The sequence below is a fragment of the Myzus persicae genome, unplaced genomic scaffold (genome assembly GCF_001856785.1).
Source record: "Myzus persicae strain clone G006 unplaced genomic scaffold, MPER_G0061.0, whole genome shotgun sequence".
Lineage (NCBI taxonomy): Eukaryota > Metazoa > Arthropoda > Insecta > Hemiptera > Aphididae > Myzus > Myzus persicae.
Window position 1 is genome coordinate 191,491 of NW_019100615.1, and position 15,596 is coordinate 207,086.

At 25.7% G+C, this 15,596-nt stretch overlaps 4 protein-coding genes across 8 annotated transcripts; 2 read left to right on the forward strand and 2 right to left on the reverse strand.

Annotated features, from left to right (window-relative positions):
* Positions 1-872: 872 nt before the first annotated feature.
* Positions 873-3,606, reverse strand: LOC111036906 (store-operated calcium entry regulator STIMATE-like). 2 transcript variants are annotated; one of them, XM_022319198.1, is made up of 6 exons: positions 3,450-3,606; positions 3,123-3,303; positions 2,597-2,741; positions 2,307-2,428; positions 1,813-2,009; positions 873-1,739 (listed from the first exon to the last, which is right to left on the reverse strand). In XM_022319198.1, the coding sequence occupies exons 2-6, from the start codon at positions 3,238-3,240 to the stop codon at positions 1,536-1,538; spliced, it is 786 nt and encodes a 261-aa protein (XP_022174890.1). In that variant the 5' UTR covers positions 3,241-3,303; positions 3,450-3,606; the 3' UTR covers positions 873-1,535. The 2 variants fall into 2 exon arrangements, with proteins under 2 accessions (XP_022174890.1, XP_022174883.1); XM_022319191.1 differs by having other exon boundaries at positions 3,123-3,606.
* A 150-nt stretch (positions 3,607-3,756) lies between these two features.
* LOC111036918 lies at positions 3,757-5,142 on the forward strand. The gene is made up of 2 exons (XM_022319213.1): positions 3,757-4,147; positions 4,219-5,142. Exon 2 carries the CDS (start codon positions 4,230-4,232, stop codon positions 4,959-4,961), a length of 732 nt encoding a protein of 243 aa, XP_022174905.1. The 5' UTR covers positions 3,757-4,147; positions 4,219-4,229; the 3' UTR covers positions 4,962-5,142.
* A 1,270-nt stretch (positions 5,143-6,412) lies between these two features.
* Positions 6,413-12,290, reverse strand: LOC111036886 (cleft lip and palate transmembrane protein 1-like protein). Of its 4 annotated transcripts, none has more exons than XM_022319169.1 (12): positions 12,104-12,289; positions 11,990-12,038; positions 11,279-11,442; positions 11,114-11,211; positions 10,710-11,042; positions 10,456-10,602; positions 9,997-10,135; positions 9,737-9,925; positions 7,012-7,199; positions 6,810-6,945; positions 6,636-6,751; positions 6,413-6,571 (listed from the first exon to the last, which is right to left on the reverse strand). In XM_022319169.1, exons 3-12 carry the CDS (start codon positions 11,429-11,431, stop codon positions 6,484-6,486), a joined length of 1,587 nt encoding a protein of 528 aa, XP_022174861.1. In that variant the 5' UTR covers positions 11,432-11,442; positions 11,990-12,038; positions 12,104-12,289; the 3' UTR covers positions 6,413-6,483. The 4 variants fall into 4 exon arrangements, with proteins under 4 accessions (XP_022174861.1, XP_022174852.1, XP_022174844.1 ...); XM_022319160.1 differs by having other exon boundaries at positions 11,990-12,050; XM_022319152.1 differs by having other exon boundaries at positions 11,990-12,289.
* A 130-nt stretch (positions 12,291-12,420) lies between these two features.
* LOC111037105 (magnesium-dependent phosphatase 1-like) lies at positions 12,421-15,558 on the forward strand. Its single transcript, XM_022319482.1, has 4 exons — positions 12,421-12,827; positions 13,960-14,020; positions 14,086-14,304; positions 14,378-15,558. Exons 1-4 carry the CDS (start codon positions 12,767-12,769, stop codon positions 14,553-14,555), a joined length of 519 nt encoding a protein of 172 aa, XP_022175174.1. The 5' UTR covers positions 12,421-12,766; the 3' UTR covers positions 14,556-15,558.
* Positions 15,559-15,596: the final 38 nt, after the last annotated feature.

The following is a 15,596-nucleotide window of genomic DNA, read 5'->3' on the forward strand; positions in this document are numbered from 1 at the left end:
CAGAGGGTGTGGGGGATTTGTGTGTTGGTTGTATCTTTCACCCCTATGAATTTTTAGGTAATAGGTAATTATATTAGTTTATTTTATGGGAACTATACAAAAAGCCCGATTTTCCAATGATAGCTGTGTATAACTAAGATAATATTACTTCACAATAAACACTAATCAGTATAAATTACAGGTTGAAATAAATCATGTTAATACCATTCATAAAATACCTACTTGAACTGTTAATTGTAATTAATACTTTCTATACCAAATAATTTTCTAAGTGCCTAAAAATTACACACAATATTTTAGGTAATGTGAAATTGTGAATATGTCTTAAACGTTGAGTTTAAGTTTTAAAAATATAAATTATGTTTAGCTAACAAATTTCTATGGAAAAAGTAATTTAAACGGGATGCAAAATCCATTTTTTCAGGATATGATTAACAAATAAAAAAAAACTGAAGTATAATAATATATAATAAACACAATTTAATGTTTGAAAATTATCAATATAACAAAAAAAAATTCATTTAAGACTTTGGCTATAATATTTATACATACAATTACCGAAAAATATATATTTATTTATAAATGATTAGGTCTTTACCAAGTACAAAATTTACAAGTAAAAAAATTACTTACAATCCTAAAACAGGGTATGGCCAAGGATATAATATTTTAGATTTATAACATTTTGATATTACTATAATTTGTATCACAGTCATTTAAGTTTTTGGACTAAGTACTATGGTAAAATAAATTACAAGAAAAACATTTTGTTTGAAAAAATAAATATGCTTAATCTATATTATTGGATTAGAAATAATTTGCTTCGAATATCTGCCTAAAATAAATAACAAAAGAATAGTAAAAGTTGTCTGAAAATATATTAAATATATTTTTTTTTATATTTAGTTGACTTGTAACTTGTACTGGATTAATTTATAAATCATTACTTGACATAGTCATATCTATCACCACTCAAATATTATAATATGCATAACATAACTCAGTTCAATACAAATATGCAATTTATTTTTTTTCCAATGCATATTGCCAACAAAAGTGTAGTATGTTATTTTGTCTATTTAATTATTTTTGAATGAAATCGGTATATTAAAATTTAAAAATATATAGAATCAAAGATATTTGTAATTGTTGGAACACGAAGTGTGGGAATCATATAATTCATTTTTTAACTATATAATTATGTATATCAACATATAATTACTATACAAATTATATAATTTTAAATTAATTTAATATTTTTGTAAAAATTAATGATTGTTCGCAATATGAAGATTGGTTAACATTATATCGTACTCATATTATTAAATTATATAAATAAATATAAAAGTAACAAACAATATTGCAAATTGTATAACATTCAATATGTTTTTTATGAGGTTTATAATATCACAGATTAGTTTTATGTAATCCGTGATAATATTATGCAATATACATCGAGGGAATGTCGATTAAAATTGAGGAATTAAGTAAATACCATAGTGCATGATTATTTAAAAAAGAAATTATGAAACATATTAAAAACCCTGAACTCCACTAGATCGTAGAATTGTTGATGTTTCATCTAGAGTGAGCAATTCATCATCATCAGAAATAGGTGTATCTTCAAGTCTACCACTTTGATGAACTTTATGGTATTGTATTTTTATACGCCGCAATAAACCAACTCGATGACGACTTCTATGCATTAATATGTCATCAGTCACCCAAAACATAAGGGCCTATATTTATACAGAAATATTATAGCGGATTTATAACATTAAAATAATAATAAAGTGGAATATAGTTACTTACATTTATAAACAGAGGTATGATAAGCATGACTATAGTTAATTCCGTTCTAGGGTCAGTAAATGGTGACATGATAAATTTTGTGATAACTCGCCAGATGTCTAATGAAATCAACAATGTAATAACAATTTTAACACAACATAAAAGTGACAAGTATAAGCCACATTGAATAAACCAGATTCTAATTGATTCTGGTTTTCCTGAAAAACAAAAAATCAATTATCACTATAGTATTAAATTGTTATACCTAATTATAAAATACATACAGAGAGGAATAAATTTAATAAAACTGACTTAAAAAAAAAATAATAGTACCTATTCTTTAATCTTTATTGTCTTACTCATTAATTAATAATTAGAGATATTAAAGAATCAAATTGGTTAAAAAATATTTTTCATTTTAAAACACCAAGTGATGCATATGCATCTTCTCAATTATACCAGTATAACATAATACCACATACTAAGAATGCATACAATACTTATTAAAATCATACCATATTCTCCAAAGTTAAAAGATTCCCAATTTTTTACTCTTGCTACATGTTGTGAAAATCTTATACCAAAAAATATCAATAAAAGACCAAGTGACGAATCCATTAAAAAATGAATCATATACCTAAACAAATAAAATGAATAATTTAAGTATTCAAATTTGATTTGAAAAATCCTTATTTTTTTTTAGTTTGAATTAGCTAGAATTAGGTAAATAAAATAAAATTACAATTTATAAATTTCTAATTAGTAATTATATAGGTATAATACATAAATAACTATAGACACTCACCATGTGCAAGGATCACCTTGAATTTGACCAGCCAAAACTAAATTTGCTGAATGCATAAGCAAGGACCCCATTCCTTGTTTGGAAGTATCAAAAAACCATACTTTCCAAGGCCGTCGATCATATTTTGGTTCACAAAATCGTTTTACTGATAACAAACATATACATAGGCTTGAAATGTATTATTAATCAAACTATTCACATTTTATACTAAAATACAATAAGTTTGTGGTATTTTTAGATGAAATTGATACAGGTTATTGATATTGAATACACAGAGAAACCTTTAAAGTATTTTAGAAACATGTTGATTATGTAACATCAGGTATAAGTTATATTTATAAAAAGTAAAAAGAAAGTACTTACTATGTAAACATGAATAACAATTAATATTATATATATAATAATAGTATATACTATATATATTAAATTTACAGAAAAAAATTTAATTGAGGAGAAGCCTTCAATTGGAAAATTAATAAAATGTCTCTTGTATTATAATACTAATGTAATTAAAAGTACATCTTACTTATTAAACAGAGGAATGCCAATGTAGCCAAGAGGCCTTGTAGGAACCATCCAAAATTACCGACTAATGCATTCGGTTTGCAATGCACATCTGGTTCATCAAATATGTCAACCATCATGACATATATATTTTAAGCCGTGGTTTTACAATAAATAAACCAGCACTTATGTTTTTATAGTTACTGTTATAAAAGATAAAATATAATAAATTATGGGCGGATAATTGTAAACTACTTGAGTATTATTGGTAATGGAATATAACAATTTGTACATGATTATAATTGATTCATTTTAGAATTTAAGTAAAACTAATTAATTTAATAACTACCGTAATGGAAGAGACTGATATCACTTTAAAAACAAAATCATTGATCCATTCATTTTTAACAACTACAGAAATACGGAATAACTTTTTTTAAATTACTATTACAGAATTGATGGAATAAAAATATGTTAAAAAGTTCAATCACAAATCACAATAAATGTTATCATTACTACGTTATCAACTTTTTCGCGTGTGGATTTTTATTATCTTATTTGTTATCAGCTGAGATAATAAAGATAGATAATAATCATAGATAATACCATAGATTTACGGACTACGATTTAAGATATATCTTAAATCGTGCTACGGACTAAGATAGATCTATCTTAAATTCTTAAATCGGGCATAAAACCAAGGTGGATATTACCTATAACAATATAATATTATTCATACTCGACTAAAACAATAGAAAAAAAAAACAATAGGTTAAGTTAACCAGCCATTCGACCGCGGTTAAACCGTGATTATTGTAGTTAATATTTGGGGTTGTGTAATTTTTGTTTTCGCGGCTTTTTATGGGTTGAGGCATAGATAAGAATAAGTATTAAGTAGTGTTGGTTGTATATCGAAGAATATAAATATATTGCTTGTTTGATGTTAAAAAATTATTTTTACATTTTATTCACTTAACTTTTCTAGATGTTTTGAATTGTACGGGCTTGAAACTATTAATGCTGTAGACATATTTACTACTTTACTAGGTAATTGAACACTTGAACTAAAACATTGTATTACTAACCATGCTATTAACTAATATTATTATTGTTTTTAGAACTAGGCACTATGGACATTTTGAAAGATTCCATTGTAACAGAATATATTTCATCATTAGAAGGATTGAGTCCTGCCCAGAATGAGGTGTCCTCACTCTGTCAGTGCATCTCAGGAAATATACCAAAAGACATTCATTCTGTTATTGCAGTTCCTTACAGTAGTAACCTGGTTGAATTAGCTGCTAACACAGGGGGGCTAAACAATGTAAAACTGATTCTAATGTACATATCAAACACATCTTATTTCAACGGAGATTCAATGAAGTTCTTAGTCAACAAAATGCTAGAAAGCAAACTCGTTGAAACAGTTGAACATTATTATAATGCTCTTGATAAAAACCTTAAAATGCATCCACCATGTGCTCAATATATGGATACCGAGTATGAAAAATTACTGCTCAGCTCAAATAATAATCATTTTGGGGGAAAGACTTTATGGGATTATTTAATAGAAAGCTTGACTAATATGACAGAAGGATCACTTTCACACGGGGTCAATAAGGTGGTTGATTTAGCATTCAAAAGATGTTTCAGTTTATGCATACGTATTTTACAATTTGACTTTGAAGTGTCCAAAAAGAAAAATATTAGATCATTGGTTGCAAAATGCCTAAAGTATAAACTTGAAAGAAGAACAAGAATGAGTGAAATTAGCAAACTTTTGGATAGGTTATTTAATACTGGGTATGATTTTCAAATGCTTGTTATTGATCTTGCTTTACTTGTGAGACAGTTGCAATGAATTAAAAATGTAATTTCTTCATCTTCTACAACTATTGCTTACATTTATGTTGATAAGGTTTTTTGTTTATCATAAACAACAATAAAGATATTGAGTTGCTTTTTGGTATATTAACGTTTGAAGTGCAGTTTATTTGTTTTTTTATTCATTTTATTTATTTATGTGTAAGTAACATTAATTAAAAAAATATATACATTATTAATATTTTAAAAATTGTTATTATTTCTTCTTAAAACTTATTTTAATGTTTGAGATTAGTATAGTTTACTTATACATGCTCCAGAATGTGGCTATACATTTACAAGACTTAAATTAACTTCCTTTAAAAATTATTTCACTTAAAATGATTATGATTAGGTACTAATGATTAAATTACTAATAATATATACAGTTGGTTTTATATAATCAATATTGAGTACTTCCACTATTATAGTAAGAACATTATTGTAACAACAGTGGTACAATACAATATATATATATATATATTATTGTATGACATATTGACAATTGACATCACTCATCTTGTAGAAATTATATCAATTAAAAATAGTAATAATAGATATGAGGGCCTACAAGTCTACTTTCTTTATGAAGTGGTAGTACTTTAACAGGAATGGTTAAATAGTTGATAATAAAATTACAAGTATAAATTAGATGAATATGTGATAACTATGAATGGGATTGTATGTTTATCACTTCAAAAAATTGAAATAGATTTGTTTTTCCTTTCTCTGAAACCATATTATTTTATTATTTGACCATTTACTATTAAGTACATATTTTATAAAATGGTATTTTAGGACTATGTACATTTGGTTTTTTACACGTAAGTAATATAGATAAAAGTGAGATCAGTAACCACTAAGAAAGCAATTACTTGTAGAATTCAAACTATTGCGACTCAATCATTTAAATATACTAAATTATGCAAATTCTAAAATTGTCTCAGTAACATATTATGGTTACATAAGTTGTACTGAATTTTTGATACATTTTAAATGTTAAGGTATGTTCAATGAAAAAAATACATATAAACTATTTATTTTATTTTAAATTAACTTCAATCAGCCAATAACATATTATAATAATGATTACGTACAATTAATTAGTGACTTCTGTTGACTTATTTAAGTTATAAATAAATTAGGTACAAAGTAATTAACTATTCTTGTACATTTAAACATTTCATTAAGGAAAGTTAATATTTTTGTTTATCAACCACCAAAGTAACATAAAAATATAATATTTAAAATAACAATACAATTGGTTACATTGAAAACAACCCATATCTATAAAAAGTTGTATTTGTCTTTATGACAAATGTTATGAGGAAACAAAAGTTTTTGTCTTATAAAACTTCCACACTTTGTGAGTACAGAAAACAACAACTTTTTCAATTTAAAATATCACAAAGAATATATCAAAAATATTATATATTTTAGTGCATTAAGTGTAAATAAAAATCATATACTTTATTTTTATAACACAATAATGTTAATATAAAAATATAACGATCAAAAAATTAATCAGTTTTTGTTTTTAATTCTTCAGAAGTCGATTCAGGTACTTCAACATCTTCATCAAATCTACTTTGATCAACGGGATACAACCTAATATAATATATAATTAGTTAAAGTTTGAGTTCATTTTAACTTTCATAATAATATTATTTACCATCTTTGATATATATAAATGAGGAAAACTATATCATCCCTGAAACAGGCTAATCGATGGGCAGTTGGCATTGGAATGATAAATGCAAACAAGTCATCAATGAAAGTGTTGAATGCCTGAATAACATAATAATTTAAAATAAATTGAGTATACTCAGAGTTTCTAAAAACTCACCTTATACATAAATGTTTTCCAAGGAAGATTAGCAACTGATTTAAGTCTATAGTTGATAAAAAGTTGAGGTAACATGAAAAGAAAACCAAATGCATAGACTCCATTGACTAGACTTTTGATACTCCAAGAATACCAGCTAAATATTTATTTAGATTAACACATTTCAGTTATTATATACAAATAAAATGCGGGAGGATCAAACCTTTTTTGTGGTTCATATATAAGTGAATAAATAGCAGCACCAGCACATAATGGGTACAAAACATACGACAGATATTTCATAGATTCAGCATCAAACTTTTTAGTATCTTCCTCAGCACGATTTAAGGTTAATTGTTTGAGTTTTAGATTTTTCCAATCTATTGGTATGATTTTAAACACTTTCCAAATCTAAATAATAATAAAACATTTTTTTTTATTTATATACATTGTGATTTACTGAGCATGCTCATCCCCATTTTTCATTTAATAATAAATGTATTCAAATTTTGATTTTTAGAATTTTAAAATACACTTGAATAAGGACCTTATTTAAAAATTCTGTATTTTTTTTGAACTACCTAAAATTAAGTCGCGACCATATGTGTTGTCTTCGTCTTACACAAATATGACATATCATATTTTTGTTCACTAGTTTCAATAATGTGCTGTTAGTTTTGATATTAGAGTGAATTGACCTATTATCAAACTTTCAAGTAACAACATTACTTGTATTATCTTGTTGGTTTTACACAATATTTTAATAAATTATGACCATTTTCAAATATTAATACTTTACATACTTATAACTCACTTAAAAATTTAATAAACGGAAATTGGGTATGTTGTATGAGTGTAAGACGGAGACAACACATGCGTGTGACACATACGTTAAGGTGTGTTCTGCGGGGATACAAATTCCTGTCTATTAAATGAAAAACCCCTTATTATTTTAATGTAAATAATTAAGTAGATAATTTTTTGAAAATGTTGATGTAGGTACCTAATTTAAAATTTGTATGAGGCGTTTTTCAATTATTAAAATGTTTCTACTAAGGATAAGTAGATTTAAGTTGTACTTAAAAATATAAGTACTGACAGATTAATATTTGAATTACTAAATTGTTTAGATCACCAAAGAATTCATAACCTTTATTTCTTACAACCCTATTGTTTTTAGTACTCAAAGTAAAATTACTCAAAATAAACTAGTTCAAACTGTTTTCGTTGAAGCCTGTCAAGAAAGTATTCATCTGCCTCTCAGGATTTTAGTTTATGCCCGCCTCTCATATTTTTTTCGTTTTTCAATGTTCTAATCATTTGTTTTAAAAAGTTTATAATTAGTTTTACTTGTCACGTTAAGTTAATTTTTTCCTAATAATGAAGATTTAAAATATATTCTATTTTGTAAAAATTTATTTCATATAAAAAAAAAAATTATTATAAATATAATTTGTAATAATTTTTATAATATTGAATATTGACAGAATATATTATATTATTAACAAAAAAGTTATAACTGCGTTATTCAAAAAATGAATACATAATTATATACTTAGCATTCCATACATACTTGTATACTCATTAATCATTATTAATTAATAGTTATTACGTTATTAAGTAGGTACTTATTATTATGTTTTTATTCATTCATAATATTTGATATTATGTGTAGGTAATTATTGTATTGTAATAATGAATTTGATTATTATAATTTAGTTGTGTACTATTAGGTAAAAAAATGCCTATAATTAATTAAATTATTTTGTTAGGATTTGTCATTGATTAAACTATTAAAGTATTTTTGTCTTTATTTTTTTAGTTATAAAAATATAAACCAGTGGTTTTCAACCTGTGTCATGGCTCCCAGGGGCATCGTCGGTTATTATCAAGGGAGCCGTAGAAACCAAAAATTAAGTTGTAATATTATATTAAATATGATTTTAGTTATCTTTCTTTTTGAGGCTGTATTAAGTTCGCACACCAATACATGCTGTGCCTGTGTGTGTGTGAGACAGATCAGTCAGAAATAACTGTGAATCAGGTCTATTTATGTGTTAGCAATATCCAGTAAGGGCATACTTCAATTAATATTTACAAGTACTTAATGATTTGCCCCTAATATATCAGTTGTAAAATACACAACACTTTGTATGGGAGCAGTATATTTTATTTTAAAATCAAAAGGACCCTTGGACCTAGAAAGGTTGACAGCCACTGGTATAAACTATAACGTATAATTACATATTAGGACATTGAAAATACAAGTGGCGGGCATCAACTAAACCTGAGTGGCAGAGAAATAGAGAATACTTTCTTGGCCGGTGTCGACTATACTAGTACCTAAAAATTTTTTTTTTTAATTTTTAGTGTATTACATTAGATTAATTACTTAGTTTTTAAATATACAATTACCCCCCTTTGGTCATATGGTATCCAAATCTGGGGCCAAGCCAAACCATCCAATATAAGACCCTTACAAGCATTTCAGTCCATATGTCTTAGACAAATAACTGGAGCCCCCTGGTATATGACTAACAACGCACTACATAAGGATCTACAAATCTCAGCTGTCAATGAATTAGCAACTCGTCACTACTAAAAGTTTTACTCCAAACCACACCTAAACCCTCTTATTTCTCGCATGTCCTCTTTAACCATCTCCAGCAACCCTCTTAGAAGGTTAAAAAGAAGATGGCCAAGAGACGCCCTTGCCTAGCATAATAGAAAAAAAAAAACGGTCTCCATTGAGAACCCATCATTATTAGGAGGTACTGTTGATGGACAGGTTTCCCCCCTCAAGTCATTCAAGTCATGTATTATACTACCTTATTATCAAATTTACTTATTGTACTTGTTGTATAGATTGTAAATATTGCATTAAAAAAAAAAAAAAAAAAAAATATACAAATGTTACTAAAATTAATGAAATGCCTTATAATTTTTACCTCTATTACAGAACTGATTACACTTGGTACAATGATCAACATTGAAGCTTTCTCCTCAAACAAATAAAGTAATACAACAGTTTGACTAAAAGCGCGCCATAAAACTAGTCGTGATGATAAGCCAGCCATAGATTTTCGTGATCGCCAAAATGATATGTCATTTTTAAAGGCTAAGAAATCAAATAATATCTAAGAACAAAAAATAATAATAAGTTGTAATTTCATAGAAATCAATAAATAATGTATAATTTTTATCTCACGTGAACAAAAGCAACAATGATTGAAATTAATAACAAATAATGATTGGTATCAAAAATAGCTTTAATTTCATCAATATCTTTATTTTTGAATCCAAATTGTTGCAACGTTACCATAGCTAATTGAGTTTGTGTTAGTATTCTAAAAGAAAAATATTAAATTAAAAAATAAATAAAACATAGATTGGCAATATTATAATGAACTTTAAACCATTTACAATATAATTATTAATTATGTACAGAATGTTAATATGTGGTGATCTGTATTATTATTTATTTATAAATGTTTGTTACTGATTTTAAATAACTAAAACCGAGTTAATCAAGCAACATTAATCAAGTGAAAATATATTACGATTTACATTTAAATAACTAAATTCATTATATTTTTAAATAAAAATCAAAAAGTCAATGAAGGGAAAAAGTATTGAAAATTATGTTACACATATATCTTTACATTACCTTAGTCCAGTGTAACTTAAAGGTTCATAACGCAACAAAATAGGTACATGTGTAGTATTTTTGTCGATTTTGGTAATATTGAAGGATCTATCTTGAAGAGTGTTATGTAGGAATATCGGTAAATACTCCTGTTTTTTTTTATATAGTCTGAAATAATTATTTTAAATATAAAATTTATAATTAGATAATTAAGGCTCTCCTTTTCATTTAGTAATTTAAAAATAAAAACTTATTCAATTACATACTACTTTTACCTTATATATTGATAAATATCACTAGGCATATGAATCTGAGAAAAATGTAAAGGTTCTTTTAACATGCTAACAGGTAATACAGCCTTTATATGTGTCACTGGTTTTTTGACATTCTTTTTTATATCTTCCTCATCTTGTAGTAATTGAAAAATTTTATATTCAGGTTCTTTGTAAATAGACATTGGTACTAAGGTATATACAGTCTCCGGATCAGTTAATAATTTGGTCCATTTATCCCCAGAATATAGTGTTTCTTGAGCTTTACTTAAGAATACATGTGCATATAATGTTCCATTTTGTTTGGTTAGTCTTGGAAGTTCTACAGCCATCAATCTGAAATAAAAACAAAAAAGTTAGTCATATTTGTTTAAAACGAGTAGTTTGTATTGTATAATTAACTATACCTTTCATAAGACTCATTATAATTTGGTAACAGGAATTTGTTTACAAATATAACTTCTGGTCCTCGAGGGTTTGAATGCGGAGCAACAAATATGGTAAGCTAAGAAATGATTACAATAAGAATAATAAAATGTAAGATTAGAAATATTTATAAAAAAAAAACATACTTCTAAGTTTGGTTTTCGTAACAGAAATGATTTCAAACACAGACCTTCACTAGTACATGATGGTGGTTGTACCATTACCCATATTGAGTAAAAGAGATTACCCAAGTATGATAAAAATAAAACAGTCACAATTGTAGTAAACCTCGGTATCATTATGATGACTTCTGAAAAAAAAAATGTAGGTAATACTATAGATAAATAATGTAGTTTTTGTATAGAATTATATTTACACTCGTAGTTATTAAGATTTATGGTAACACATTTTTTAATTATGCACATATTAAAAAAAAAAATAAGTGAAATTTTGTATTTTTATTGAATTTATAATACAAATGTAGTTTATAGATTGACTATTCAATCACAACAGACATTATTTGAATTATATATTATAATAATATACATGTAGGTACATTTAATTATTTAAATAAACTTTAAATTGTCTAGTTCACATACATCATCATTAATAAAGTTATCAAACAATAGAGCATGTAAAAATAATTCAATTAAATGAAAAAAAAAAAATGTAATGGTCAATTTTATGTTTAAAAATTGATTATTAGGGTGAACCAAGGTACTTTTAAAATTTAAAAATATTTCATTAAAGTATTTTCTTACTGGTTTTTGAATTGTTAAAAATATACCTATAATAATTACTAATTAATATAATTTTTAACTTACCTACTTAAGACATAATAAGTAAGATATACTTACAAATAAAATTTTGTTTTATTTCTTAAACTTCATGTGTATATGTGTGTACCTAAAATTGTACCTATTTTAAATTAGTTTAGTTGTTTTGTACACACAATTTAATGTCTACAATACCCAATCAAACATTTACTCAGTTCAATAATTGTACATGTACAAGTTAAATTTCTGGTTTCAATTTGTGTATTTCAGATTTTATTTAATACTAATGTACACACAAAGATTATAATTTCACTTCGTGAATTGTGGAAACTGGAAACCCAATTGTCAATTTGGCAATTTTCTTAACATTACAAAATGTATACACATTTATTATCACTAATCCTTATACCTTCTTATCTGTTATCAAATGTATATACCGGTATCATAGAGTAATACTCTATGACCGGTATCGCTCACGCTCATTTCTATCAACTGATAAGGGGGATCAATTGAATCAATCCAAATAAATTCATTTCAAATCACATATTCACATAAAGTAAGACCTTGGATTCAAGATTCAAGAACGCCAAAAAGTGATGCTCCATTTCCAGATTGTCCTTTAATAATTGTTGTTTTTTGTTATTGTTTCTAACTATTAAGTTTTATCAATACTTTTCTCGATAAATAATAAAATATAAAATGAATGATTAAGCCAAATAAATTAATGGCAAATTATAAGACAGTAATTATTGTGAGTTGAGTTAATAATATTTCTGTGGGTATTGCAGTATCCTAGGAGAAAAAGTTCATTAAATAAGCTTAACTGCTTGATAGTTTTAAATTGTTATTAAAACTAACATGGCGAGTCCATCAGAGAAGACCTCAACAAGAGTTCCAAAAATGGTTGTTTTTGATTTAGGTATGCTGCTTTATATTTTTTACATAACTTTAAGGATATATCTATTTCAAGTAATATTTGAAAATTTTAATATAATAAAAATTGTATAATCCTAAGTACTTTAATATCTAATTGAAATATGTACCTCTGAGGAAAACTGGGCAAGTTAACCATTTTTATATCTAGTTAAAGTTAAGTTATCCTAAAATAAAAAATAACTAAGCAAAGATAAAGTTAATTTTATAAAATAAACAAATTTGAGTAAATAAGTTAGTTACCATTTTTCATGAAAATAATAACTAAGCTAGAAAAGTTAGGTTTTAAAATTACCTTCAACTTACTCATAAACATTTTTTATCTCGTCGTAGGAAAATCACTAGTTTTGGTATAAAGTAAAAACAATAACAAATGCACAGACTAGGTACCTATGTGATTTTATAAAATAAACAACTGTTATTGTAATATTGTAAATATTTTTAAATTTATGGTAAATATTATGTGTCATAAATTGTAACAAAGAATGTCCGTATTAGATATTACTAATTACTTCCGTTCTGGAAATTGTATTATTACCTATGAAGCAACAGTATGCTTCCGAATTCCTAAACTTTTTAATTATACATCAAATTAGTACCTAATAAATAAATATATAAATAATAATAATTTACTATTCACTATAATACTAGGTAGGTACTATATGTGTATACTACTACACGTCTATAATATAGTAATAAATAATAATATACCTACAATCGGCAGTAGATATCCTTCCATCCTGGTAGTTCTCAGAAATATCATTGCAAATAATATAGGTACAGTTCATAATAGCAAAACTCATAAATAATTTTTTACAAATTACTTGAGTTTTAACAAAATAACTAAGTTAAGTTACAATCATTTATAAAAAGAAATAAATTAGTTACCTACTGAGTTATTTTATTTTATTTTTTAACTAGTTAAGTTAAAAGTTATCAAAAAAAGTAACTTTTAACTTTTTAGTTAGTTATTGCCCAGATTTTCCTCTGAGAATATCTTTTAAAAAACATACGTTTTCTTTTAATTGATATAGAATAGTAGTAATTCAGGAATTAAATAATTTCTCTAATCTATTTAATAGATTTAAATAATAATGATATTTATCTACTACCTATAGATTATACATTGTGGCCATTTTGGGTTGACACTCATGTGAATCCCCCTTTTCATAAAAGTAGGTAAGTTAATAGTTTTATTATATTGGTTTTATGTACAGCTATAAATATTGTTGCTTTTTTTTTAGTGATGGGAAAGTGGTAGATTTTAGAGGATGTGTAGTTAAACATTATCCAGATACACCAAAAGTCTTGAAATATCTTCAGGACAAAAATATTGGCATTAGTGTGGCTTCAAGAACTGGGGAAACTGATGGAGCTGAGCAACTCATACAATTATTTGGTTGGAATAAATATTTTCAAAACAAACAAATTTATCCTGGTACCAAAGACAAACATATAAATAAGTGAGTTCTGAGTAACAAATATTATCATTATATTTCATCAACGCTATAACTAATGTTTAATTTTATTAATTAGGATTAGCAAAAAATGTAATATCAAACTGGAGGAAATGATTTTTTTTGATGATGAACAACGGAACATTAATGATTTAGAACGTTTAGGAGTAGTGTCAATATTAGTAAAAAATGGGATGACAATGCCAGTTTTACTAAATGGTTTGAAAAGATTTTCGGATGTAAGATCAAATGCATGAATTATAGAATTATTGTTATAAGTATTATAACCATGCATTAAATACTTCATAGATTTTTATAATGTTTGAAACAGAACTTTTATTATTGTGTTTATACAATTTTTTTTAATCATACTGACATATTATTATGATGTATTGCATTATTAAACGTCACCATTTTATCTTAATTTAATTATTTATAAGTATTTAATATCTGAAGCCCGTTTGGTCCTTCCTACAATATCCAGCTAGAGGACTCAGCCAAAATGTCTAATACCAACTATATTCAAAGATTCCAATCTAAAGTCCTCAACCTCAACCTAACCCATCTAATAAGCTCCATTTTACATTTTCAATAATACTCTTCATGCAGGCTTCAAAATACCCACTGTTACTGAAGTCTGAACTGATTTTGTTTAAAATATTGGAATTTGGGAGTCCAATTTTTATAATAATAGGATAAATATTGGTTATTAAAAGAACATAGTGGTATTTTTTATATTTATTATTATTATGTGTTTACATAATGTTTTTAATAATGTACCTATTAGATATTACGATTTTCATTCATTAACATTTCAGAATATTACTTAAATACTATGACTGTGGGTAGATGCATTGTTAGAAAGTTGTCAAGGTTTCTAATTTCAATACAATTATCTTTGGGTTGCTCCTAAATACTTTCCAAATACTTGTTTTTTACTCTAATATACATTTTTTGTTTAATTTTTAACTTTACATGGTTATAAAAAAATTGTGCTTATGTATTTTAAATAAGTTTAATTGCTGTTGAGTGTTGTGACAATATATCAGAGGCCTTGTAGGTATTAAATTTTCAAGATTTTCAGAAACTATTTAAATTGAACATTTTAAGTTGAAAATACCTGTCAAGGTGTCAACATCTCAAACTGAGTCATAGAATTTTATCAAGTAGGTATGCAAAATGATAAAATACACATATGGTGTACATTTCAAGTATCTACTGCAATTCGTTTTTGAATTAGAAATCGCTAAAAAAAAAAAACGAGCATCATAGTAAAATTAATGTATTCATGATTGATG